The sequence below is a fragment of the Phocoena sinus genome, chromosome 9, assembly GCF_008692025.1.
Source record: "Phocoena sinus isolate mPhoSin1 chromosome 9, mPhoSin1.pri, whole genome shotgun sequence".
NCBI classification, from domain to species: Eukaryota; Metazoa; Chordata; class Mammalia; order Artiodactyla; family Phocoenidae; genus Phocoena; species Phocoena sinus.
Window position 1 is genome coordinate 44,598,863 of NC_045771.1, and position 26,625 is coordinate 44,625,487.

At 45.5% G+C, this 26,625-nt stretch overlaps 2 protein-coding genes across 9 annotated transcripts in view; one reads left to right on the top strand and one right to left on the bottom strand.

Moving 5' to 3' along the window:
• Window positions 1–17,526, bottom strand: part of FKBP9 (FKBP prolyl isomerase 9) — a 50,878-nt gene extending 33,352 nt beyond the window's left edge. For 2 of the 4 annotated variants that reach the window (XM_032642373.1, XM_032642372.1), the window contains exons 1-4: window positions 17,023–17,381; window positions 3,008–3,153; window positions 2,277–2,466; window positions 1,865–2,010 (exon numbers count right to left, since the gene is read on the bottom strand). In XM_032642373.1, coding sequence (XP_032498264.1) covers window positions 1,865–2,010; window positions 2,277–2,466; window positions 3,008–3,153; window positions 17,023–17,255 — 715 coding nt within the window. In that variant the 5' untranslated portion in view covers window positions 17,256–17,381. Of the gene's footprint in view, window positions 1–1,864; window positions 2,011–2,276; window positions 2,467–3,007; window positions 3,154–17,022 lie in introns of all 4 variants that reach the window. The other 2 variants (XM_032642374.1, XM_032642375.1) reach the window with 2 other exon arrangements.
• A 5,506-nt stretch (window positions 17,527–23,032) lies between these two features.
• KBTBD2 (kelch repeat and BTB domain containing 2) overlaps window positions 23,033–26,625 on the top strand; it is a 73,115-nt gene continuing 69,522 nt past the window's right edge. For 3 of the 5 annotated variants that reach the window (XR_004351347.1, XM_032642370.1, XM_032642369.1), the window contains exon 1: window positions 23,033–24,869. Coding sequence is in view for 2 of the 5 variants with exons in the window: in XM_032642370.1 (XP_032498261.1) it covers window positions 24,718–24,869 (152 nt within the window). In the remaining 3 variants the exon portion in view is untranslated. The remainder of the gene's footprint in view (window positions 24,870–26,625) is intronic. The other 2 variants (XM_032642367.1, XM_032642364.1) reach the window with 2 other exon arrangements.

Sequence of the window (26,625 nt, forward strand, 5' to 3'; positions counted from 1 at the left end):
AGGACTCTGGGATAGAAGGAAGTTAGTTACCTGACAAACCACTTACCTCAACACTGTTACTTGCCATTTGTTATGTCATGCAAAGGAGAAGGCCTAGACAAGTGAACCACAGGGCATGCCAAGACTGTGCTCCTTCAACTGGCTCTTTGGCAGAGCCCACCCCTCTGTCTCCTTCCCCTCAGAGGAATGGTGAAATCTGCTGAAAGCAGGCTGCTGAGTCAGCCTCTGGATCACCAGGTGTGGTTAATCCCTGAAATGCAGGTGTGGGTGTGGGAGGGTGTGTGATAGAATATTAATCTTTTTTACTTTTCTGTATCTTTTAATTTAATAGAAAACAGAAAGCCTTACGGTAACCACAGGGTGTAAATTTTTCTAGCATTATTATGTACTACCTGAATATTTGCTTTTTTTAATAACAACTTTATTGAGATATAATTCCCATACTATACAATTCACCTGTTTAAATTTATACCTGGATAGCTGAGCACAGTGTCAAAGTATAAAACATTTAAAAATAACTATTTTATATAAACTATTTATTTAAAATATTTAAATTATTTATTATTTTAAATAAACTATGTGTTTAAAATATTTAAATTATTTATTATTTATTTAAAATAAATAAATAACATTCGTCACATCGGGCTAGGCATCTACCTTTACTTCGTACCTCATATGCATGTGGATGATGATAAAAGGATTTGACAGACAAGGAGAATGAACTTCCATTAGCCAAGGATGAGAGAGTTTGAGTAGTGATAAGAATAATAACATATCTTGGGGAGGGGAGAATTAAGATATATTTGCGGCAGTTACTTTCAAGCTTTATTTTTCTTTTAGCAGGTTTTTAAAGAAACTGTCTGAAGATTCCCAGTAATAAAAGTGGAGGTCGACAGGAGAGAAGGCTCCTCTCCTCCTGCTCTGTAGACCTAGAACTCTCAGAAAACATAGCTTGGAAAACTTTATATTAGGGGGTTATTAGAAGTCAGGTATCACTGTTAGTAAACTTCTTAAATAGCATCACATTTTCTTTTTTTTTTCTCTTTCTTTTCTTTTCTTTCTTTCTTTTTTTTTTTTTTTTTGGCCACACGGCTTGTGGGATCTTAGTTCCCCGACCAGAGATGGAACCCATGCTCCTGCCCTGGAAGCATGGAGTCTTAACCACTGGACCACCAGGGAAGTCCCGAGATGTCTTACCTAAGAACAACAATGAGGGTGGAATGAATTGGGAGATTGGGATTGACATATATACACTATTGCTTCTATGTATAAAATAGATAACAAATGAGAACCTACTGTATAGCACAGGGAACTCTACTCAATACTCTGTGGTGACCTAAATGGGAAGGAAATCCAAAAAACAGGGGATATATGTATACGCATAGCTGATTCACTTTGCTGTACAGTAGAAACTAACACAACATTGTAAAGTAACTATACTCAAATAAAAAAATTTTTAAATAAAATAAAATAAAATAGTACTAGGTGGAAAAAAACAGAACAACAATGACCATTAATAGGTGGAGATTTCTGCAACTTACTCATCAGACAGCAAATGATCTAGACTAGCACCGTCCAAATAGAACTTTCTGCAGTGACGGAAATGCTCTGTATCTGCCCTGTCCAGTATAGCAGCCCTTGGCAACAAGCAGCTCTTAAGTACATGAACTGTGGCATGTTCAGTATTTAAAGTTTTATTTAACCTAATGTAAATGTAAATAGCTATATGTAGCTAGTGGCTACCATATTGGACACCGCAAGTCTAGACCAAAAGCTCTGGTGGGTTTCACACGGTAAGTTAAATTAACCACTGCAAAAGAAATAAAGACAGATGAGAGTGGCTCAAAGAATGAGAAGGACTTACCATCTCCATCTTCTCCATAGGCCAGAAAAGGAGGTATGGTGATGATGCGCTTTTCTCCCACACACATCCCCAGCAGCCCTTTGTCCATTCCAGGAATCAGCCAACCAATTCCCACATATGTGTCATATGTTTTCATGCGATTGTGACTGAAAACCAATGAGAAAGGGGAAAAGTTCCATACCATGAGGGCATTTCCAATTCATCCTTCAAAAGGTTTTTGTTACCCAAAACTCAGCTACCAATGAACTCATACCCATCCCTGGAGAAAAAGCATGTATACATCTTTGTTCCCAATCACAGAGCAGTTGGGAATGAATCCCTTTTCTGATTTCTCCATGGGCATAAAAAAGCAGATGAGAGGGAAAGAACTAAGGGGCATTTCAATGATACTACCATGAATGGCGGGACTTACCTCGAATCAAACAGTGTCCCATCCAAGAACGTTCCATTGTAGTGGTACCTAACAAAATCAGACACCTGGATGGTCCGAGGGCAACTGGCGGGCTTGAAGTAAGTGTGAATCTGAACCTGATCTTCCGAATTCCAAATATCCATCAGAAGTACATCAAAATGAAGAATTGAATCTGGGGGAATCACACCAGCTAGAAAATAAAGAGAGTTCACACTGAGAAGCTGCTGCCTTTTGGGCCAGACAAATAAACACCTAGGACGCTGCCAAGGTGAATGGAAGCCAAAAGGGCTCGAGAGGTCACATACAATTCCAAAATGAGCCACGTTCCCTCCGTTTTTCCAAATGAAAAACAAATTTTTTTGCCGCACCCTGTGGCTTGCGGGATCTCAATCCCCTGACCAGGGATTGAACCCAGGCCATGGAATTGAAAGCCCAGGATCCTAACCACTAGGCCACCAGGGAACTCCCTCCAAATGAAATTTAAAGAGAAAAAAACACAAAAATTTCCTCTCAGCAAGGATAACATTCAGTACACCTGTGTTAATAACGCTTCTTTCATATCTAGAATAAATAAACTTTTAAGATGAGATTTTAGCTGTGTGTGTGTGCTCACAGCTTCTCATTTTCCCCTACCCGAAGCTTCCGAAGACTCTAGTCTGCCTGACTGAAGAGCCTGCAAATGCTCTGGTGGTTTCGGCAGATGTGTTTACAAGCACAGAACAAACACTTACAAACTCCTTCACTTCCGTAGGCCAGCTTTGAGGGGATCTTCACAAAACGCCTCTCATTTACACACATCCCGACCAGAGCTTGGTCCATTCCTGCAATCAGTTGTCCTTTTCCCACAAACACGTTGAAAGTGGAGTCTCTGTCATAGCTGAGGACCCAAAAGGTAGGGAGAGAGAAGGAAAAGTATGAATAATCCTTCCCTTAATGAAACTAACCTGTAAAAATGTACCCATGGACAGAGTGAGGTCACTGCAAAGTAAAAAGCCCACAGAGAGGGCTTCCCTGGTGGCGCAGTGGTTGAGAGTCCGCCTGCTGGTGCAGGGGACACGGGTTCGTGCCCCGGTCCGGGAAGATCCCACATGCCGCGGAGCGGTTGGGCCCGTGAGCCATGGCCGCTGGGCTTGCGCGTCCGGAGCCTGTGCTCTGCAACGGGAGAGGCCACAACAGTGAAAGGCCTGCGTACAGCAAAAAAAAAAAAAAAAGCCCACAGAGGAGTTACTGATGCAGGAAATATCTTCATTGGACAGTACTTGCAGGGTTGGAATTTTTTAATTACCTTGAATATTGCCAGCAAATCTAGTCAGATAAGCATCAGCATAACTCTCTCTAGAGAAAAATATATGTTGTTTGTTGTGAAATATCTACCAATTCTTCCATTAAAAAAAAAAAAACGTTTACTCCATTTCCATGCGATTGGTACTAACAGCAATATCACAGACACTCATGTGCAAATTAACACTAATTTTCTTTTTTTTTCTTTTAAGTCAATAAGTTAAACAAAGAGGCAGCGTGGTGTAGCAGGAAGTGCACTTAAACTCTCTTAATCTCAGTTTCCTCCACTGCAAAATGTGAGTGATGATAATAGCCATCACAAGATCCGTACCATATAACGATGTGAAAAGTACTCTGAAAACCTAAGGGTTATGCCAATATTACCATACATAATTATTGCAGGTGATAGAAAGTCTGATGTAGTCTTGAAATCACTAATACATGTGTTTTAAAGGCTGACTGGTGATGGCCTTAAGTAGGAAAATAAATAATGGAATCATGGCTATGATCCAAGCTCTCATCCTCTTCCATGTCAAACTTAGCAACAGCAAGGGGGTGCCAATTAGGATACTATGCTAGGGGCTTTGGGGGATATAAAAAAGTCCAAGGCATGGACTCTGCCTACAAGTACCTTACATACTGGCAGAGACACCTACAGAGTTTTAGACACTGTGTTTAAGAAAATGACTACAGAGCTTGGTTTATAATAACTAAACACTGGAAATAACTTACAAGTTCAAGAGTATGGCACTGATTGCATATAAGGCAAGGACATATAATAAAATGCTCTATGGCCATTTAAAAATAACAGATTTCTGCTATAGGGATGTAACGTATAGCATTACTATACATGACTATAGTTAATAATACTGTACAGTGAATATAGTTAATGGTGACTATAGTTAATAATATTGTGTTGCAGGGCTCCCCTGGTGGCACAGTGGTTAAGAATCTGCCTGCCTATGCAGGGGACACAGGTTCAAGCCCTGGTCCGGGAAGACCCCACATGCTGCGGAGAAACTAAGCCCGTGCACCACAACTACTAAGCCTGCGCTCTAGAGCCCACGAGCCACAACTACTGAGCCCAAGTGCCACAACTACTGAAGCCCGTGCGCCTAGAGCCCGTGCTCTGCAACAAGAGAAGCCACCGCAATGAGAAGCCTGCACACCACAAGGAAGAGTAGTCCCCGCTCGCTGCAACTAGAGAAAGCTTGCGCACAGCAACGAAGACCCAACACAGCCAAAGATAAAAATAAATAAATTAGGGCTTCCCTGGTGGCGCAGTGGTTGAGAGTCCGCCTGCCGATGCAGGGGACACGGGTTCGTGCCCCAGTCCAGGAAGATCCAACATGCCACGGAGCAGCTAGGCCCGTGAGCCATGGCCGCTGAGCCTGCGCGTCCGGAGCCTGTGCTCCGCAACGGGAGAGGCCACAACAGTGAGAGGCCTGCGTAATGCAAAATAATTAATTTTAAAAAATAATAATAATGTGTTGCATATTCAAAGTTGCCAAGAAAGTAAATCTTAAAAGTTATCATTGGGATCTCCCTGGTGGCACAGTAGTTAAGAATCCACCTGCCTAAATTGATACAGCCACTATGGAGAACAGTATGGAGGTTCCTTAAAAAACTAAAAATAGGGGCTTCCCTGGTGGTGCAGTGGTTTAGAGTCCGCCTGCTGATGCAGGGGACGCAGGTTCGTGCCCCGGTCCGGGAAGATCCCACATGCCGCAGAGCGGCTGGGCCTGTGGGCCATGGCCGCTGAGCCTGCGCATCCGGAGCCTGTGCTCCGCAACGGGAGAGGCCACAATAGTGAGAGGCCCGCGTACCACAAAAAAAAAAAAAAAAAAAAACAACTAAAAATAGAACTACCATATGACCCAGCAATCCCACTACTGGGCATATACCCTGGGAAAACCATAATTCAAAGAGTCGTGTACCACAATGTTCATTGCAGCTCTGTTTACAATAGCCAGGACATGGAAGCAACCTAAGTGTCCATCGACAGATGAATGGATAAAAAAGATGTGGCACATATATACAATGGAATATTACTCAGCCATAAGAAGAAATGAAATTGAGTTATTTGTAGTGAGGTGGATGGACCTAGATCTGTCATACAGAGCGAAGTAAGTCAGAAAGAGAAAAACAAATACTGTATGCTAACACATATATATACAATAACAATAAAATAAAGTTCTGAAGAACCTAGGGGCAGGACAGGAATAAACACGCAGACATAGAGAATGGACTTGAGGACACAGGGAGGGGGAAGGGTAAGCTGGGACGAAGTGAGAGAGTGGCATGGACATATATACACTACCAAATGTAAAATAGATAGCTAGTGGGAAGCAGCCACATAGCACAGGGAGATCAACTTGGTGCTTTGTGACCACCTAAGGAGGATGGGAGGGAAGGAGACACAAGATGGAAGAGATATGGGGATATATGTATATGTATAGCTGATTCACTTTGTTATAAAGCAGAAACTAACACACCATTGTAAAGCAATTATACTCCAATAAAGATGTTAAAGAAAAAGGAATCCACCTGCCAATGCAGGGGATACGGGTTCGAGACCTGGCTAGGGAAGATCCCAATGCTGCGGAGCAACTAAGCCCATGCACCACAACTACTGAGCCCGCGCTTTAGAGCCCGTGAGCCACAACTACTGAAGCCCACATGCCTAGAGCCTGTCCTCCACAGCAAGAGAAGCCACCACAATGAGAAGCCCACGAACCGTAAGGAAGAGTAGCCCCCACTCGCCACAACTAGAGAAAGCCCACACGCAGCAGTGAAGACCCAACAAAGCCAAAAAAAAAAAAAAGTTACCACCACAAGAAAAAAAATTTTTGTAACTATGCATGGTGATGGATGTTAACTACACTTATTGTGGTGATCATTTTGCAATATATACAAATATCAAATCATTATGTTGTACACCTAAAACTAATATAATACTATATGTCAATTATACCTCAATAAAAAAAATTTTAACATTTCTATTCATTGGCACTAGAAAGACATACACATGAAGAGAAAAGTGTAGGTTACAGTGCCACATATAAAATAATCTCATTTTGAATTTACATATATAGATGCATGTGAAAAATCCACAAGGTGACACGTGAAAATATTACCAATAGTAATCTATGGGTAGGAGATTTCAGGTGACGATTTGTCTTCTCTTTAATTCTCTCTTAATTTCAAAATGATCATGGAATACATGTTCACAGGTTTCACTTCATGGATTCGACCAACTGGAAATTGAAAATATTTTTTCAAATTTCAGATAGTTCCAAAAAGCAAAAACCTGAATTTGCTGAACACCGGCAACTATTTACATAGCATTTACATTGTATTAGGTATCAGAAGTAATCTAGTGATGATTTAAAGTATACAGGAGGATGTGCCTTGGTTATATGCAAATACTACACCGTTTTATATAAGGGACTTGAGTATCTGAAGATTTTGGTATCCAAAGGGGTTCTGGAACCAATCCCCCATGGATACCAAGAGACGACTGTACTTATGTAATAAAATGTTAAGGGCTGTTGGAATCTACCTGCCCTTCACTTGGTAAATTACTTCTACATTTTCCTCATTTTCCTTAATGAACAGCTTGGGAGAGCAGCACAGTCCACCTCACCACCTGTCAGGTCATCTTCCTCAGACCTGCCCTCTCCTTCCCTTTCTCCTCCTAGTTTTAGAGTCCATTTCACAGCCTTCCTTTCTCCAAGGTCAGTGAACAGAAAGCAAATGTCCAAGTTCTGGCTGACAAGCCAGAGAACAAAAGCACATAATCAGCTTTGTGCCGAAGTTGGCTCTACGCCTCCACCCTCTGTCTCTGGGGGACCGAAACCCACCCTGGGGAATGCCAGCTCTTCAGTTTCACTTGGCTGGGGCTCTGCCATACCCTGAACCATCATCAAACTGGAGGATTTATGGACCAGAATTCAGGCTTCGAAGACTTCCCAGGCACGGAACTTTATATTTTTCATCCACAGAACCCAAATTTAACGAGAGTTTTTAATAATAACTACTATTCAGAGAGCATTTATTATGTGTCAGGCACAGGGGTAACCTAAGCTTTTCTATACGCTATCTCATTTAATCCTCATACAACACCTGAAAGTAAGTGCTGATACTCAGGCTCCTGGGAGGTGAAAAAATTTCCCAAGCTCACAAAGTTAGCCAAATGGGAAAAAAAGCTAGAACCCAGGACTATCTGACTCTTATCCTCCATGCACAGGGCCTCCCTAGATGATGTATAAAAACTGGTATGGCCTCACGGCGCTAATTTATGCATTTGATGACTGCCTAAGCAACATGCTAGAAACAAAAAACACCTTTCCGAAAGAAAATGTATAATTTACATACATGAGAAACTAACAAGCAAGGCCAGTTTTGTCTACAGCTGAAAACTCTGACCATCTGGAAAAATAAAGTTATTCTCAGCAAGTCTGTGCTGATCAGTACTACTGGAACAAATTCATACACAGGGTCCAGCCAGGAGATGGTCATGAAAATTATTTCTGCAAGTGCTGGAATTAGCCCTTATTCAGCCTGTCCCAGTATTGGGCTGATTTGCAGATGTCCCAATCGAGGTCCTGCAGGAAAGAGATGATAGGCACAAACTAGGCAGCTCCAGGACACTTTAATAAAGGGGCTGTGTGCAGGGTACAGAGAAACAATTAAGGGACAATGCAGTACCTCTGGGGACAAGAAGGGAGTGCTGTTGTCACACCCAGACCTGAAGGATCCAGGAACAGAGAGGGAGCTCAGAGCACCTGACAGAAGCTAAGCTAGGACCTTTGGTCTAGGGACACAGCCCATGTGATGACTCTATAGGCAGGGAGCCAGAGGAATAAATATCTCCACCACACTCTCCTCCCTCCCTCTGATCTCCTGCTGAGGCCCCATGGCTGAACCCAGCCACAAGCCAGACTACAAGAGGGTCACTGATATAACCCGTACTATGCACAGGTAGTCCATATAGGTCAACCTCCCAGAGCAAAAAGCAAGTGGAACAGGGGTAGAGTGGACCTAGAAAGGCAAATGGAAATTATCCAGCACATCCAACAACCCCTTTCCTCTCCACCAGCTTATTTTTTCTCCCCTGCTCATTCACTGCTGTAGACCCTTTGATTGCTGCCCCTGACACTTCTACCTTCCTCTGCCCCAAGGGGGGTATGGGAGGTGGCTGCAGCACCCTCCAGCGATGCTCTTTCAGCTGATCAGCTCAAGGACCACTACGACAGGAGACATCACGTAACACCCATCATATTCAACTCACTCAAATTCAACTCACTCATCTGCTACAAACAAGCATACACTGTCTTGCGCTTATTCCTCAGGATAGGTAACTACCCCTGTAGCTGCATTCTTAAAGCATAAATACTGTGGCTCTACTTCTAAATGCAGGTTTCAACCTGCAGTGAGGATGAACTTTAAAAAGAACATATGGCAAACTGAACACACTCACTTCTCTAGAGCCCCCAAAGTCCATTCCTAGCCAAGCTCCTAAGCTCTTTTTTAAAAAAGGACTGAGAAAACCAGAGCAGAGACCCTTGCTGTCAAGAGATGGCAACATTTTGGAAGATGGAGAGGGAACGGAGGGGCAGAAACTGACCTAGTAGGGAAGAAACAGAATCTAGTTGTATGCAAAAGGGGATCTGGTCAAGGGTGGATGCCATGTGCCTCCTAGAGCCTGCGGAGGCCGCAGGGTAGAAGGAAACCTGGAGCATCAAAGTCCAAGTTCAGAACAGCTACACCTCATCCCGGAGCCCCTTCCCCACTCTTAGCAGCTTGGTAACTATAATTTTAAGCTTTATGGAATTATTTAACTGCTTTTAAAACTCTGTGCATCTGTATTGTTTTAAAAATTAAATTAATTTTAAAACATTTTGCCAAAAATTGACATGCATGTATACTACTTGTTGCTGAGATTCTTCTGATCTCAGAGCCAGAAATGAAGTTAAAATGGCCATTACAAAGGGGAGAGAGAATGGCCCTATGGTTAGCAGAGCTGAAGTCCTGATCAACTATGAAAGGAAAAGACAGCTTGCTCTAAATGCCAATTTTAGATTCAGTTTAGACAAATAATAACCGAATACATTACTCCCCCTTGCACCTTTATTGAGATATAATGGACAAATAAAAAGTGCGTATATTTAAGGTGTATAACTTGATGTTTTGATACATCGTGAAATAATTGTCACAATGAAGCTAATTAACATATCCATCACCTCACATAGTTACCATTTTCTTTTTCTTTTTGAAGTAAGGACACTTAAGAATTACATTCTTAGCAAATGTCAAGTATACAATACAGTATTATTAACTATATTCACATTGCTGTACATTAGACTGAATAAATTTCTTTTGAACATTAAAGAGACTGCCATATTTTGAGAATTCATAACAGGAGGGAAGCAAGTTAATAAAGAGCCAGTCGATTGGGCATGGGAACCACCTTCTGGTGTCTCAGAGTTGGTCAGATGGCTGGCTTACATGGGACGTGCTTGACTTGAGGACTGTGGTCCTTGCCAAAGCCCTTGGTGAATGAGACTAGAACATTCATGAAATGCACAAAAGTAGAAACTCACCTCCTAGTTGGATGCCTAGCCCTGGGATGACACAGGTGAGATTCAACACACTCCCCAGGCTGAATTCCACTGCTGAGCTTGGGCCCAACTCAAGGGAGGGAGGCCACATCTGATGTTTCTGCCTCCCACCTCCCTCCCCACACCTCTTGCTCCCAAAGGTGACTCTGGGCTTCCCAGACCCTTTGCCCAAGAGTATCTTCCTCAAACAACCACCTCTACCAGCAGCTAATGAGCCCTGGCAGGGGGGAAAGGCAAGCCATTAATGATCTGGCAGACTGCCTCTCTGCTACCCAAATGGAAAAATGAGAGGAAGAGAGAGAAGGTGAGGGAGAAAAGAGGAGCAAGTAGGAGTGCAGAGGAAGGAAAGGAGAACGCATCTATTCACACCTCCACGGAGAGTCAGACCCTGACATGCAAGCGGCTGGCTTGGATGGTCTTTGGTGCATTAAAGTATCATTAAAAGAAAAGTTTTGCAAAGGAAAGTAAAATCGTTACATTGCTATTGTGGATTTTTGCTTTTAAGCAACTGCACAAGTTAAAATGTCAGCTCTCTATAAATAATTCTTATTTTACACAAGTTCTCAGCCCAGCAAAATATAGCCAACTTAAATAATCAATATGAATGTATAGTTACTTGCAATGACCCACAAATGAAAATTAAAAGCAATGCCATTAAGGCAGCGGTTAAGAATCCGCCTGCCAATGCAGGGGACATGGGTTCGATCCCTGGTCTGGGAAGATGTCCCATGACGCAGAGCAACTAAACCTGTGCGCCACAACTACTGAAGCCCGCTATCTAGAGCCCATGAGCCACAACTACTGAGCCCGCGTGCCACAAGTACTGAAGCCCATGCACCTAGAGCCCATGCTCCACAATAAGAGAAGCCACCGCAAATGAGAAGCGCACGTGCTGCAACCAAGCCCCGCTCGCCGCAACTTGAGAAAGCCTGCGTGCAGCAATGAAAATCAAACGCAGCCAAAAATAAATAAAAATCAATCAGTAAATAAATATTTTTTTAAAAAAGCAGTGCCATTAAGTCTTCAAAGGGGGCATCATGTTGGCCTGCCAATAAAAGAAGAACTTTTCCTAAAGTTAGCAGAACTGCACTGGGAAGCTTCTCTTTCTTTACATGGCTTTTCCGTAGAAAGTCTTACCATGCAGATCAACAATTTAAATGCTTCCCGCCTAAGTGAGCAAGTCCTGACCTGAGTCTCTCTGCCGCCACTTAACCCTTCCGGTCCACCCTGACACTGTCCGAGGTACCGCCCAGCCCACCGGCTCTCTGAGATCCAGTCCTGCAGAAGGGATGAGCCATAATGCCCTTTCACTTAACACGTGATTTAACACCCACGTGGGGGGGGGGCCAGGAACCTGACGCAAATGGGACCAATCAAATGGGAGAGATCCTGGGAATGTGGAATTGAGACAGATTCCAGTGAGTCAGCGTTACTGGACCCAAGAGGTCATGTATGTGGCATGGAAAGCCTGCTGGAGCTCTCTTTCAGAGAAGGGGAAAATGCGGCCCCTCTGCAATCCCTCAGAGAGATCCAGAAAGTCACTTCTATTCACGATTCTGGATCCTCAGGAGGAATTGGAGATCCTTCCAATAAATTCCCTTCCTTTCTTCTTAAGCCAGCTGTAATGGGTTTCTGGGCCCTCCCCATCCCCTGGCTTGAGGGTAGGGATTTTTTTGAATAGACTGGTTTTTTCAGAGCAGTTTTGAGTTCACAAAAAAATGGAACAGAAGATACAGAGATTTCCCATATACCCCCTAACGCCACACACACACACACACACACACACACACACACACACACACACACACAGCCTCCTCCATTATCAGCAGAGTGCATCACCAGAGGGGTACATTTGTTAGGATCAATGAATCTACACTGACACGTCATTATCACCAAAAGTCCATAGTTTACATCAGGGTTCACTCTTTTTTTTTTTTAAGTTTATTTTTAAAGTTTTTTTTTTTAAGTTTATTTATTTATTTTGGCCACACGGCACGTGGGACCTTAGTTCCCCAACCGGGAATCAAACCCGCGCCCCCTGCATTGGAAGCGTGGAGTCTTAACCACTGGACCGCAGGGAAGTCCCCCAACAGGGTTCACTCTTGGTGATGTACATTCTATGGGTTTGGACAAAGATAAAATAACATGTACCCATCATCAGAGTATCATACAAAATAGTTTTACCTGAGGGCAGGGATTTTTGTCTGTTTTATCTCTGCTACATCCCAACAACTAGAATAGTAGGTTTTCAATAAATACTTGTTGAATGAATGAATGAATATGTAAAATGAAGTTGACCTCTGTTAGGAGTCTATGATTCTTTTAGAGCAATGGTTCTCAAAATGTGGTCCTAGACCACAGCATCAGCATCACCTGGGAACTTGTTAGATATACAAATGCTCAGGCCCCATCCCAGGCCTACCTAATCAGGAACTGTGTATAATAAGTTTCAGGTGATTCTGATGCATGTACAGTTTGAACACCACTGGGTCTGAGCATTTACAACTCTATATACCCAACAGGGCATGTAGTGGTCACGCAGTAATATTTACTGAATGTATAGACCTTAAAGGCCTGCAGACAGGCCTGAGACTGTAAATGAACTGACCAAGATGCTGGTTTTGCCTGCTAAAGATAACAGGAACACATTAACCTTCAGTCCCTTACTACTAGGAACGCTATGGAACTCCTCAAAAGCCGAATCAAGAGTGGTGGACAAGGAGTTTCCAAGGACTAGAGGGTGAGAGCAGGAGCCCCCCACAGAAACCTGCAGGCGGGAAGCTGCTGTCTTCTCCTTAGATCTGTAGCAGCAGCCACAGAGCATATTAACAAGTCCACGGAGGCTCCGAAATAAAATGAAACCACGTCCAAGCCAGTGACCAAGGGCTGAAGGGCTGGGCCTCCTGGCAACTGCAAATGCCCATAAGCTGAAAAGATACCAACTGCCCCCAAGCGCCAGGCACAGATGCAGGAAGAATGCTCTGTGGAAAGAAAGGCCCTTTGTGGTTTATGACCATGGTCAGAGCGACAGCTATCATTTTCTTCTGGGCAAAACCTCCGGATCAACAGCCAAAGCCCAAAGCATGCAGATTTCTCCTTCCCTAAGCTCTTTGTGCAGGAATAGCAAAGTAACACCCTAATACTTCATACATTCCCAAAGGAATAGAGGCCCTAGAAGGAAATTCATTTTAAAGAATCACCTACTGTGTACCCTGCTCCCACCATTCCACTGTCCACACTGCAGCCAAAGGGACCTTTGTAAAATGCAAATCTGATCCCTCACGCCCCTGATTAACTCTTCAATGGCTTCCCATTGTCCCTCGAAAAGACCAAACTCCATAGACAGGCAGAGGAGAGCTCTCAAAAGCTGGCCCTGGGCTTCTCTGGTGGCGCAGTGGTTGGGAGTCCGCCTGCCGATGCAGGGGAGGCGGGTACGTGCCCCGGTCCGGGAGGATCCCACATGCCACGGAGCGGCTAGGCCCGTGAGCCATGGCCGCTGAGCCTGCGCGTCCCGGGCCTGTGCTCCCGAGAGGCCGCAACAGTGAGAGGCCCGCGTACCGCAAAAAAAAAAGAATAAAAAAAGCTGGCCCTGTCTTTCTCTCTGGCCTCCCTTCACCTCCTCTTTTAACCCCCTCTATCACTCCTCTACTCCCACTCCAAGCTCAGGCTTTTTTTGTGTGTGTGTGAGGTACGCGGGCCTCTCACTGTTGTGGCCTCTCCCGTTGCGGAGCACAGGCTCCGGACGCGCAGGCTCAGCGGCCATGGCTCACGGGCGCAGCCGCTCCGCGGCATGTGGGATTTTCCCAGACCAAGGCACGAACCCGTGTCCCCTGCATCGCCAGGCAGACTCTCAACCACTGCGCCACCAGGGAAACCCAAGCTCAAGCTATTTTGAACAGCTTTCACATGCCCTCACTTCCAGGCCTCGCATATGCTCTTCTCTCTACCAGTCACACCCTTTTCTTCCAACCCCTACTCCCCAGCGCTCACCTCTCAGCTCCTCCTGGTAAATTTTAATCTTCCTCAGGCTTTATTCCTGCTATCCCAGAGCTCCATCTTGACCACCCCTCCCCCAGCCCCCAACCCCCACACACACACACACACACACACACACACACACACACACCCCATATAGTTAAGCCTTTTGGGTGCTTCCAAAGCTCCTTGCCGTTCTTCGATCATATACGTGGTGGACTACAGATCATAAACTTTAGACTCTGGCACTAAACTGCCTAGATTCAAAGCCCCACTCCACCACTTAGTAGTTAAGTAGTTTACTTATTAGTTTACTCCACCTTGGGTAAATTACTTGAACTCTCTGAGCCTCAGTTTCTTCGTTCGTAATGAGATACCTCCCTCACTGTACTGTGAGGTTAAAAGAATTCATTTCAGTTCCTGTATGTAAAGGCACATGGTAAGAACTATGTGTGAACTCTATGTGAGAGACAGAAGTGTGTGCTCTTATTCTTTCTGTACTTATCGCACTATATAATTGTCTGGACTATAAGCAAAAGGACAGGGAGGGGATACCATCTTCAGGGGCAGACACTGCATACACATTTGCTGAATGGATGGTAGCTCCTCTGTTTTCTTCCCACTGTCCCACACTGCCTCACAGTGGCTGCCATCCTAGAGGGTAGAAAGTATTAGACAATTTGTTCCAATGGGAATTATTAACATCAGCACAAGGACAAAATTCTTACCTATTTTCTAATTAATGAAGCAAATTTAAAAAGATACACAAATGGCCAATAAACTCATGAAAAGATGTTCAGCACCTTTAGCCATTAGGGAAACATGAATCAAAACCGCAAGGACGTGACTTCCCTGGTGGCGCACTGGTTGGGAATCTGCCTGCCAGTGCAGGGGACATGAGTTCAATCCCTGGTCCGAGAAGATCCCACATGCCACGGAGCAACTAAGCCCATGTGCCACAACTACTGAGTCTGCACTCTAGAGCCCGTGAGCCACAACTACTGAGCCCACATGCCACAACTACTGAAGCCCACGCGCCTAGAGCCCGTGCTCCGCAACAAGAGAAGCCACCACAATGAGAAGCCTGCGCACCACAACAAAGAGTAGCCCCCACTTGCCGCAACTAGAGAAAGCCTGTGCACAGCAATGAAGACCCAATGCAGCCAAAAATAAATAAATAAATAATTTTTTAAAAAATGAAGTGAAAGCACACATCCACAGAAAACCCTGTACATGAATGTTCATAACATCATTATTCATGATAACCAAAAAGTGTAAACAACTCAAATGTCCACCAACTAATGAATAAACAAAGTACGGTATGGAATATTATACAGCCATAGAAAGGAATGAAGTACTGATACATGCTACAACACGATGAACCTTGAAAACATTATGCTACATGAAAGAAGCCAGACATAAAGGCTGCAAACTGCATGATTCCATAAAGAGACAGAAAGTAGATTAGTGGTTACTTAGAGCTGGAGGGGAAGTGACTGACTGTTAATGGATCCAGCATTTCTTTTTTGGAACAATGAAAATGTTCTGGAATTAGAGACTTGTGATGATTGCACAACTCTGTGAATATACTAAAAAATAATGAATTGTATGCTTTAAATGGGTGAATTGTATGGAATGTGAATTATATCTCAATAAAGCTGTTCTTTTTTTTAAAAAAAGAAGCAACTGAAACAATAGTGAGAATGACTATTTCTCAGCACTTGCTATGTGCCATGTGGCATACTAACCAGATTTTTTATATTGGCTCCTTGTCTGGAATTTCAAAAAAGGCAAGAGAGGCTAAGAATACTTTTTAAAAGATAACTTCAGGAATAAGCCTAGCCCAGCCTCAAACACAAAACAGATGCTCAACAAACATTTCTCTTTACTTAGTCTGATGATTCACTTAAGAGATTATAGGGCACAGACCTAGGATTATAACAAAGTCTTGGGAAGGAGAGCAGCCTGGAGCTGGAGGCGAAGAGGCCTTGTCAACCCTAAAGCTAAACTGAAGAGAATTTGGGAGAGGTGTTGTGATCTTGGGGCAGAGTTTAGGGCTGAAATTGTGGACAAGGTGCACGGCCCCGTATCAAAGCTGAGTGACTTGCTCTGGATTACCTCTTGCCCAGGGAGTTTTTGGTAAGGCAGTAAAGGAAGGGCAGTAGTTAACAGGCACAATCCTGGACTTGGATTGTCTGGGTTTCAAAATGATTCCGCTTTAAACAAGCTTCTTAGCCTCAATGGCCTTAAGTTCCCTCACTGGCAAAATGAGGGTAATGATAGTTCCTACCTCAGAGAATTAAGAATTAAATGAGTTCGTTATATGGAAGGCACTTAGAACTACCCTGGCACACTGTAATAGCTTCATATATGTTAGCGGCTGCTATCATCACCTTCGTCAAAATCATCTTTATCACCTTCGAGAGGCATGTCTGACTAGACACTCAAGGGCCTTGCCCGAAGGAACAGTAACACATTTGCTCTTGGTGTCTGCTCGCGGGCTGACGACTTTACACCCATTTCGCCTGTGTTCATGCGCAGGGTGGAGAGGGAGGGCGTGATCTGTCCCGACCCAGTTGCTGCGCAGGTCCTATCAAGATTCCCGCTGACCAGGGAAGCAAAGGGGCCGGGAAACTCGCGGCACCCCACCCCCACCCCCACCCCCACCCCCAGCTCCCAGCCCCCAGCACTCCAGGCTGAAGGGATGAAGGGTCTGGGAAGCTTTGGGGTGGGAAGAGGGAGAGGGAGGAGCGCGGGGCGGAGCTGGGGGAGGTCCGTCGGGAGGGAAAGGCCTGTCCGGAGACAGGGAAGCTGGGAGAGCGGGCGCTGCAGCCTCGGAGGTCGGGCCGGCACGTCGTGCAAGGTACCTGGAGTCGAACTTCTGGCCGTCTGGGAACATTCCCACGTAGTGGTAGCGCACGAAGTCGCCGCTGCGCACGGTGCGGGGACACTCGTCGGGCACGAAGCGCCGCTCGATCTGCAGCTCCGTGTCGGAGCCCAGCCCCAGGCCCGCCACGGGCGCCGCCTGCCCGGTCACCCAGAGCAGCAGCAGGAGGAGCGGCGGCGGCGGGGGCCGCCAACCCCGGGCCCTGATCGCCATCGCGGGCAGCGAGGAAAGGGGGTCGCGGCGCGGAGCTGGAGAGGCGCGCTGAGCTCGGGCGGCGCGAGTCGGGCCTGGGCGTGCGGCGGCGTTTGCAAACGTGGAAAAGACTCCCAGCCCTCCCCGGGCAGCAGCAACCACCCCCTCTCTCCCGCCCCCCGCCCCCAGGCCACATCCGAGGGAGGGGAGGAGCCGCGGCCGTGCGCCAGGACCCGCCTGCTGCGCCCTGAGACGCCTGGGCCCGCAGGGTCCGGTGGGCTGGCCCGCCCGGGGAAGAGGCGGGCCTTCTTTGGCTGGCGAGTTCAAAGGGGACCCGTCCCCAAGGGAGAAACCGTGAACTCCTCGGGACTGGGCTTCGGCCCAAAGTTGGGAGGGAAAAACTGTTACTACCCAGGCAAATCCGCTGGTCTCTGCCTGTCGCTAGAGACTCTCCGGATTTAGTGCCACCAGAGGCTTCTACTTGGCCGCGGATCCAATTACCCCTTGCTGCTTTGGGGAGGGAGGAAAACTTTTTTTTTTTTTTAATTAGCTTCAAGGCTGGATTCTACGTTGAAAATGACTGAAACCGTCTTCAAGATTTTCTTCCAGGATTTTCTTTTAATACTCAGAGAAAGGGGGAGACATGAATTGTGAGACTCCCCGGACCGTTGTCCAGAGGAAAGTTTTAAGTGGCTACCTGTGAGTGCTACTTAATAGCAAACATCCCACATGGTCCCACCCGCATGACTAAGCCGGTTAAGACCCCACATTAGAGACTCAGATGCTGCGGGAAATTCATTAGAGTAGTTTAATGCATTCTTAGCTTAGAATTGGTTGTTCTCATTTATTGAAACTTTGGACTAGTGAAAGCAAATCACCAAAGGTTTCTCAACTCGTTTTGGAAGCAAACAATACCAATACCAAAACCCGGCAAAGATAGCAAGAGAGAGAGAATGTGGGCGCCAACCTAATTTATAACTAGAAATGCAAAAATATTAATAAATTGTAACTAAATTGAATCCAACAACTTATTAAAGAAAAAAACACAATTATGCGGAATATTTAGGTGACCTGCAAATTGTCTGTGTCCTCTGTAAGATGAAGATAAAACGTACTAATTTAAAAAAAATGATAATTATTAGATTATTATAGATTTTATTAGATGCAGGATCTAATGAGAAACTACACATAGCACTAAAGAAATGTTCATTATTCCTAATAGAGCTTATTCTATTGAAATAGAAAACCTATTAATACAATTCATCCTAACACTGGTTATTTATAGGTGGTTGAATTTGGGGTGATCATTTTCTTCCTTCTATGTACTTTTCAGTAGTTCTTTATGGTTTTTAATAACAATGTCAGGTTTTAAACAGAAACAAACAAACAAAAAAGTCAACCTGGTTCCAGTCAGTAATCTTCCACTCCCTTACTGTGACTGTGGGCAACGCATGCCACCTTCTGGGCCTCGGTTTCTTCATCTGTAAAATGAAGTGGTTGATTTCTAAGACTTCTTCCAATTCTAAAATCCTATGATCCTGTGAGAGAGAAGACATTCCAGAATGGAAAAGAAGACAGATGTAGGAAGAAACAGGCCAGGTAGTGACCGCCACTTCCATTTTGCCTTGTAGTGCTTCCAAGTGGTTTGATTTCTTGTCATTCCTTTTATTTTATTTATTTATTTATTGGCCACGCTGAACAGCCAGGGATTGAACTCAGGCCCACGGCAGTGAAAGCACTGAGTTCTAACCACTGGACCACCAGGGAATTCCCTTGTTATTTCTTTTAAAATGTTAATTATCTGATCACATAGTATGTGTGCTCTATAATGTCTCTCTAAATCCTAACAGACATTCTTTGAATTGGATTTCTGTAGCAATTTACCAAAGAGAAAATTTACCTCTTGGCATTACTGACATTATCATAAGAACTAATTAAAATCAAGCTGAGATTTTAAAATAAGGATTTCCATTAAACTTCTGCGGGTGACTTTGTGAGGACTTGTCAAGTCTAAAAACTGTAAATCCAGTCAAGAAGAGTCAACAGTAGACTAAAAGCTTAGAAAGGTAAAGATGGGGGGAAGAGGTGAGCAGGTAAGAGACAGGAACCAGAAATAAGGGAAAGGTACTGGAATTTTTTTAAAGGAGCGGGGAGAGAAGTGAGAGAGAAAGCAAGAAGGGAAACATAGAAGAGGAGAATCAGTGAGAGAACAGAGAGCCAAGGAACAAGAGAACGTGACATAGTCAGAGGCAAGGACATAATAGGAGAAACATCCAAAAGGTCTGAGGCCAGGATGGAGGCATGGAACAACATGGAGAAGGAAGCGAAGGGGGACCTGAAACAGGATTGGTCTGAATGAACGTCAGAGAACTAGGTTCTTTCTATCCACCTCTATACAGGAAGTTAGCGGAAAAATTACAAACATAGTCCGTCAAGTAAAGTAGGGCACTAAAGAAAGAATTCCAGTTTTCATTGAGCCTGAAATAAAGAAGGACTCATGCATGAATCAGATCTTCCAAGAGCAGTAAACCCTGGAGGCTAAGCTTTGTAAGCTATTAACTTCAGCTTGGCACACACTGAGTTGGGGATAAAGAAAAGGCCAGTATTAAGAAAAACACCCCCCCCCGCCCCGCCCGCAAAATTCATCTGAGTTGACCTGAGGCAAAAGTGAAGTAGGAGAAATGTTTCCAGCAGTGTGTTCTCTCCCTCCCCAAGAGTTTCCAAGAAATTCTCCCACCTTCAGTATTTGACAACACACCTGGAGTCACCATGTGGTTTGATGAAAAACCCTGGACTAGAAATCAGACCACCCTGGTTGTAGGGCCACTCATGCCCCTACTCTCTGAACCTCAATTTCCTTATTTGTAAGATGTTTTGCCTACCTCCATAGAGTTTCTAGGAGGATCAAGGGAAGCAATTTATGAGGGATGGAAATCTGCAAAGTACTGTGTAAATGTAAGGAATCGCATTTATCTATGAGTGAGAGAAGACCCAACTCAAAAATCACTTAACCCATAAAGATGTATACTATCTCTCAGAAGAGAAAGTCTGGATGGGAAGCAGCTGCAGGTGTGGTTAATAAAGTGTCTCTAGAACACCCTCAAGGGCTCAGGTGTCTTCTCCTGTCCTCCTCAGGGGGTTCACTGCTCCCCCTCAAGATTCCAACATGGCTCCCCCAGATCCAGCTACCACATGCAGGGAGCACCACCCTGAGGCACAAAAGGGATCTTTTATCTTTCCAAGTATCCTTTATTAAGAACAAGCATTTCCAGAAAGTCTCCCTCCTACAGACCTCCCCTCATGTTTCATTGACTGAAACTATCCCATGCCCATTGCTAACCTATCAGTGGAAGAGAAATAGGATCACTACGATTGGTTTAAGACTAATCAAGATTCATCTCCAGAGAGCAAGGAGAGCCTCCTCTGAAGTAGATGGCTCCCTAAGCTTCCTGAACAAAACCAGAGTGCTGTGAGCAGGGAAGCGAAGGAGGAATGGCAATTGGTTTGTCAACCAACAGGTTTTGTCAATTACGTTAGATGTCTCCCCTTTTCCCTCCAAGCATCAAGTAAAACACATTGTCTGCAATTTTTCCTCTAATCCTACTGGTTACTAAATAGAATACCAGTTTAAATTATTAGAAATAATAATACGGCATTTCTCAAATGTTTCCACTGTGCTGCAGAGAGCTGTGGACATGGACCCTTGGGAGCTTAGTGACTACTTGACCAGAATTCTTTGAAGCCTGGTGTTTAGCAGGGGGGAAGGGGGGGAGACAGATTCTGCAGTCTACCCTCTAATCTAGCCATGATTCATTAGTATGTAATAGGATGTGATCTTTCCCTTCTACTCATTTTTTTCCTTCCTCCATCTTCCCAGTGGGGAAAAGGTCACTGGTAAGTTAAGAACTAGTTTTAAAAAACACCTTGTGAGCAAAACAATGGCATCAAAGCTATGCTGCAAAAGCTGGTCAAGATAAGCAGGATCGGCCTTCCCTGGTGGCGCAGTGGTTAAGAATCCACCGGCCAATGCAGGGGACATGGGTTCGAGCCCTGGTCCAGGAAGATCCCACATGCCGCGGAGCAACTAAGCCCCTGCGCCACAAATACTGAGCCCGTGCTCTAGAGCCCGTGAGCTACAACTACTGAGCCTGTGAGCCACAACTACTGGAGCCCACGCGCCTAGAGCCCGAGCTCTGCAACAAGAGAAGCCACCACAATGAGAAGCCTGCACACCACAATGAAGAGTAGCCCCTGCTCACCGCAACTAGAGAAAGCCCGCACGCAGCAACAAAGACCCAACATAGCCAAAAATAAAGAAATTAAATTAATTAATTAAAAAAATACATATAAGCAGGAGAAAAATCTAGTCATTTCGGGGAATTCCCTGGTGGTCCAGTGGTTAGGACTCCATGCTTCTACTGCAGGGGGCCTGGGTTACATCCCTGGTCAGGCGGTTGAGGAGGGGGGAAGAAGAAGAAAATCTAGTCTTTTTAAAATTGTTTCATTCAGAAAGGCTTCAAACCTATCCAGTAACACAGAGTCAGGACTAGCTGCAGCCACCCCTCTACAATTAGGCCAACACCAAGGCCCTTTGGCTGGCCTTGAGAGTGAATCTGCTATCTTAGGATGAAGCAGAGGGGTAGAAAAGACTGAAGCAGAGGATAGAACACAGAGGGAGGACAAAGAAGGCATCTCTCACTCACCTGGGCTAGGCGCCTGGGTAGAAAGTGAAGGGTGACTCCATGTGTATTCACAGTTGGGTAATAATCACTTTACTCTTTCTTTCTGGAAAGGAGCTGTACCTGCACACCCCTCCAGATGCTATAGGCATAAAGAAAGGGTGATGGGTAAGAAGAATGATTCAGAATCATAACCACCAGAGACAGAATTCCTGTTTGTCTAACTGCTTACTAGATGTCACTACATTGAGTTTATCACAATCAGAAAATGGGGCTGAATTTGAAAGATGGCCCTGGGTCATAAAGAATCTGACTCCATTTTTTTATGTTGACCACTGTCACCCTTCAAGCCCCGCCTCCACTTTCCACTTCCTCCCCACCTGTGGACAAGCTGATAAGAAAGCCTACACACTCCTTCCCTTGGCACCAGAGGAAAGTTCAAACCCCACAAAGCCTTGGCCTGTGTGCAGGAGTATTCACCCAGGTTCTACCTCCTAAACATAATAAAACTCAGGGTCACTCACCTTTCCTTTGCTGAAGCTATTTTTGAACTGTCTTAGGTGCCTGACCTGCTCTCCCAGAAAGCCTCAATACGTGAATAATAAATTTCTCCCTACCCTCTCGGTGCATATGTGGCATCATCAGTCTTAACAGCAAACCGATTTGGGGTGGAGGAGGGTCCAGCATACTTCTGTGGAGTGACCACAACACCTTGCATATCATCCTGGATCGGTGACCAGGAAAGTTCTCAATCTGGTGCCAAAATACATAAAGAACCCAAGCTCACATAAACAGGTGGCTATAGCAGCAAAAGAATTTTCACTAAACAAATATTGTATGTTAATTCATATATGTGGAATCTAGAAAAATGGTACAGATGAACCTATTTGCAGGGCAGGAATAGAAAGGCAGATGTAGAGAACAGACGTATGGACATGGGGGGAAGGGGAGGGTGGGATGAACTGGGAGATTAGATTTGACATAAATATACTACCATGTTTAAAATAGATAGCTAGTGGGAACCTGCTGTACAGCACAGGGAGCTCAGCTCGGTGCTCTGTCATGGCCTAGTTGGGTGGGATGGGGAGGGGAGGGAGGTCCAAGAGGGAGGGGATGTGTGTATCCGTATGGCTGATTCACTTCGCTGTGCAGCAGAAACTAACACAACATTGTAAAGCAATTATACTCCAATAAAAAAATTTTAAAAAAAGAATTTTCACTGCTTTATAAGCTCTAACAGGGTAATCATCAAAGAGAGATGCCTAGAATGCAGCTCAGGATGTGGTACTGGGTGAGGCTGTCAGACTACTTAACTGTACACCTGTTATTTTTCCCTGCCCAATATTGCTCTTCTCTTCTCCTTCCTCCTCCTCTTCTTTTTCTTCCTGTCTCTCTCTTTTCCTCTGTTAATAGCACCTGGATTTTGCTTTGAGGAACAACCCCTCCCCCTCTCTTAGTCTATATGGCTTGGATAAAGCTGATCCACCCCTCGGATTTAGGGTGGACATGTAACATAGGCACGAGCAGTCAGTGTTCTGCAACTCCTTGACTACAGTGATTGTTTCCATGACAAGTACATGACTCTTGCTAAGCCAATGAGTATAATACATGGAATTCTTATTGGAACTGAGAAAGTTTCTTCCAGCTGGGGCTGCTAATTTGTTGGCCATCTTTGGATTCCAGTGGCCATCTTTGCCCCCACAATGGGAGAAACTGCAAAGAATGAAGCAATACAAAGGAACGTGAAGCTTTGAAATTGCTAACTATAACATTTCAGCCCCTAGATCCAGCCATTCCTGAAGTTCCATCCCACGACATTTCACATATGTAAGCCCATAAATTACTTAATTTTTTTTCTTAGAGCAGTTTGATTTGGATTTTGGTCCAGTTTGATTTGGATTTTGGTCCATTGTTGTTTTCAAAAGAATTTTGACTAATACTTGCTAAAATGGAATTAACAATCCCTGGATCTTCTTGCTGAGACAGCAAATCACTATGTTAGACAAACTGACTTTGAATTGACTTCTTTCAACTGCAAGTGAGAAAAATCCAACACAATTGCTTTCTGCATATAAGTATATACTAAAGTTTTCAGATTATTTGCTTGCATGCCATAAGGTCACTGGTTGTGGTTAGATAATGTTTGTTGTCTTTTCTTTTTTCTTTTTTCCTTCTTCCATCTTCTTTTACTTTAAGCACATAACTTGGCCGGCAAACAAAGCCTCCCCAGGAGGACAGGAGCAATTCTTGGTTGACGTGAGCCCCTTAAGATTTATCTTTGGCTTGCACCAAGGAGTCATCTGACCAGGGGTAGGGTGTGGTTAGGCAGTGGGGTCTGACCTGACATCCCTTTTTTTATTGTCTCAGGGCCTCTTCACGTGATCTCTCCCCATTTGTTAGCTTGGGCTTTCTCTTAGCATGGTGGCTTCTATGCAACTGAACAGCTTACATCCCTGAAGGCTTCAGGAGGGAATACTTCAAGAAAACCAAGGGAAAGATCTGGCTCCCTCCGCAGCATCCTCAGCGCCGGGGCTCCTGGCCGCCGCCAGTGGAGCGCGCTCCGGCCTGCGGCACCCGCTGACTCTGCGGCACCCGCTGACTCCGCAGCACGGTTAGGGCGCTCAGATTGCGGACTTGCGGAGGCAGTCTGGCTGGCCTGTCGGGAGGCGGGGCACTGGCGGCCTCAGCCGGGACGTTGGGCCCGGCCCGGCGGGCCGCGGAGTGGTGGCGAGAGGGGGCGCAGCGGGGCCGGGCGGGCGCGGAGCGGAGGAAGTGCGGTCTTCGCGGCTCGGCGTGGGGCTGCAATGTCGTCCCGGCTCGGGCGCGACGACTCGGGGACCGGGGGCGCGCGGCGGCCGCGGGAGCCTCCAGAGCAAGAGCTGCAGCGACGCCGGGAACAGAGCCGGCGGCGGCACGACGCGCGGCAGCTGCAGCGGCTCAAGCACCTGGAGTCCTTGTGAGTCCGTCACACCCGCCCCCGACTAATGCGAGGAATGGGGTCGGGGCCCGGGGTCGCGCGGCGGGGCCCGCCCGGGGTTGGAGACCTGCGAGTGGACAGGTGGGCCCGTCCCCAGCGAGCCGGGTGCGGGATTTGATTCCGGGCTGCGGGACGCTGGACTCTCAGCCTTTGGAGGAAGAGGCGGGAGGCTCCATCCCCAGGCTCGTCCCGGGCGCGCGAGGCGGCGGCGGGCGGGCGCTTCTCCGCCGGAAACGACGGTTTTATTCCTCGTGCCGCGACGTCGGTGTCCGTCAGGATTTGAATACGGGAGAAGTGCGGCTGCGCCCTTGGGTCCTTTCCCATTTTTCAGTTCAAGGGGCTCGCTCTGAACTGGGTAAAATCCCCATTCTTTTCATCTAGTGCTGTTAACTAGGGAGGAAAAAGCCCAGTCCCGTAACATGAGTGCGCGGTGAGGAAGGGAAGAATAAACGTGGGGTGAGGGCCTGGTCCCTGACTCTTCGGGAGGAGCTGTCAGGTAGAAGAGAGCGTGGACTTCTCTCTCGTCCCCAGGATTTTTTTTACCAGGGTTAAGGGTGGAAGCTACAAAGAGGCCAGTTCCAGCTCAACAAGAAGAATTAGGACCGGAGTCATAGATTCTTGCTGGTCAGCGTGGCCTGACCTAGGAGGCACTGTACTCCCCCAGCTACCCGGGAGAGAGTCCAGATAACGCCTGAGAGAAGGGTTGGTTGTAAAGGAGATTTAAACATCAGGTGGAAGGTTGGATTAATGACCCTTGCGGCTCTTTTCTGTGTTTCTGTCGTTCTGTAATCAGCTTTAGAAGTCTGACTTTACTAAGTTTGGTGTTCACTGAGTTATCTGAATTATTTCTGTTTCAGGCACTTCTCATTACCTACCTTCTCATGATTGCTGAGACAGTCGTGTAAGGAAAGGCCCTCATTAACCTTCTGGGAGCTTTGATACAAAGTGCATGCTTCCTTGGAGCCTGGCCTGCTCTTTTCAGTGTGGCTCTTGAGCTGAATTTCACCTCAGTGGGCCGTGGTTTGGATACAGGTTCTGCATTGCTGGCATCCACAGTCCTGGCGTGTTCAAGGCACTCTGGGCTCAGGCAGGGCTTAGCCCCACCAGCCCTCTGTATCTTTAACTGTAGGATGCCAGGTGGTGGTTAATACTATGTGTTTATTTTATAGCTCACAGAGCTTTTTCACAGACAAGAGAAAGATGATAACGTTTTGTAGATGAGAAAATGGAGGCTCAGTGGTTAAGCCCCTGACCTGGTTAGCCAACAGAATTAGAGCAGAATTCAGCAGTGTGATTCTCAGACCAGTGGGATTTTTCCAGTTTCACAGATTTGGAACTGGCTAGGCTATGGACATATTTGCTTTTTCTAGTTCAGGGTTTTGTTTGATTTTAATTAAGTTTAATTCATACCGGAGTAATACTTGTATATAGCTTAAAACTCAAATAGTACTAAAAATGCTACCAAAAATAGCGCTGGGCTGTCCAACTCATCATTTACCCCCCAGAGTAACCTGCACAGGCCTCCACCCCCTTCCCTCCTAACAAGGCCAAGCCTTCCATGTGCAGACTCTTTTAGTTTTTATTTCTTGGATTTAACTGCACATTTCTAAGTTATATGCTTACAACTGGTTTTGTTGACTCAACAATTTTAGACATCTGTTAACTTCTTGTCATAGTAGATAAAGATTTAGTTCTCTTACTTGCCCTTCTTGTTTCCATACTTCTAATATAGCAC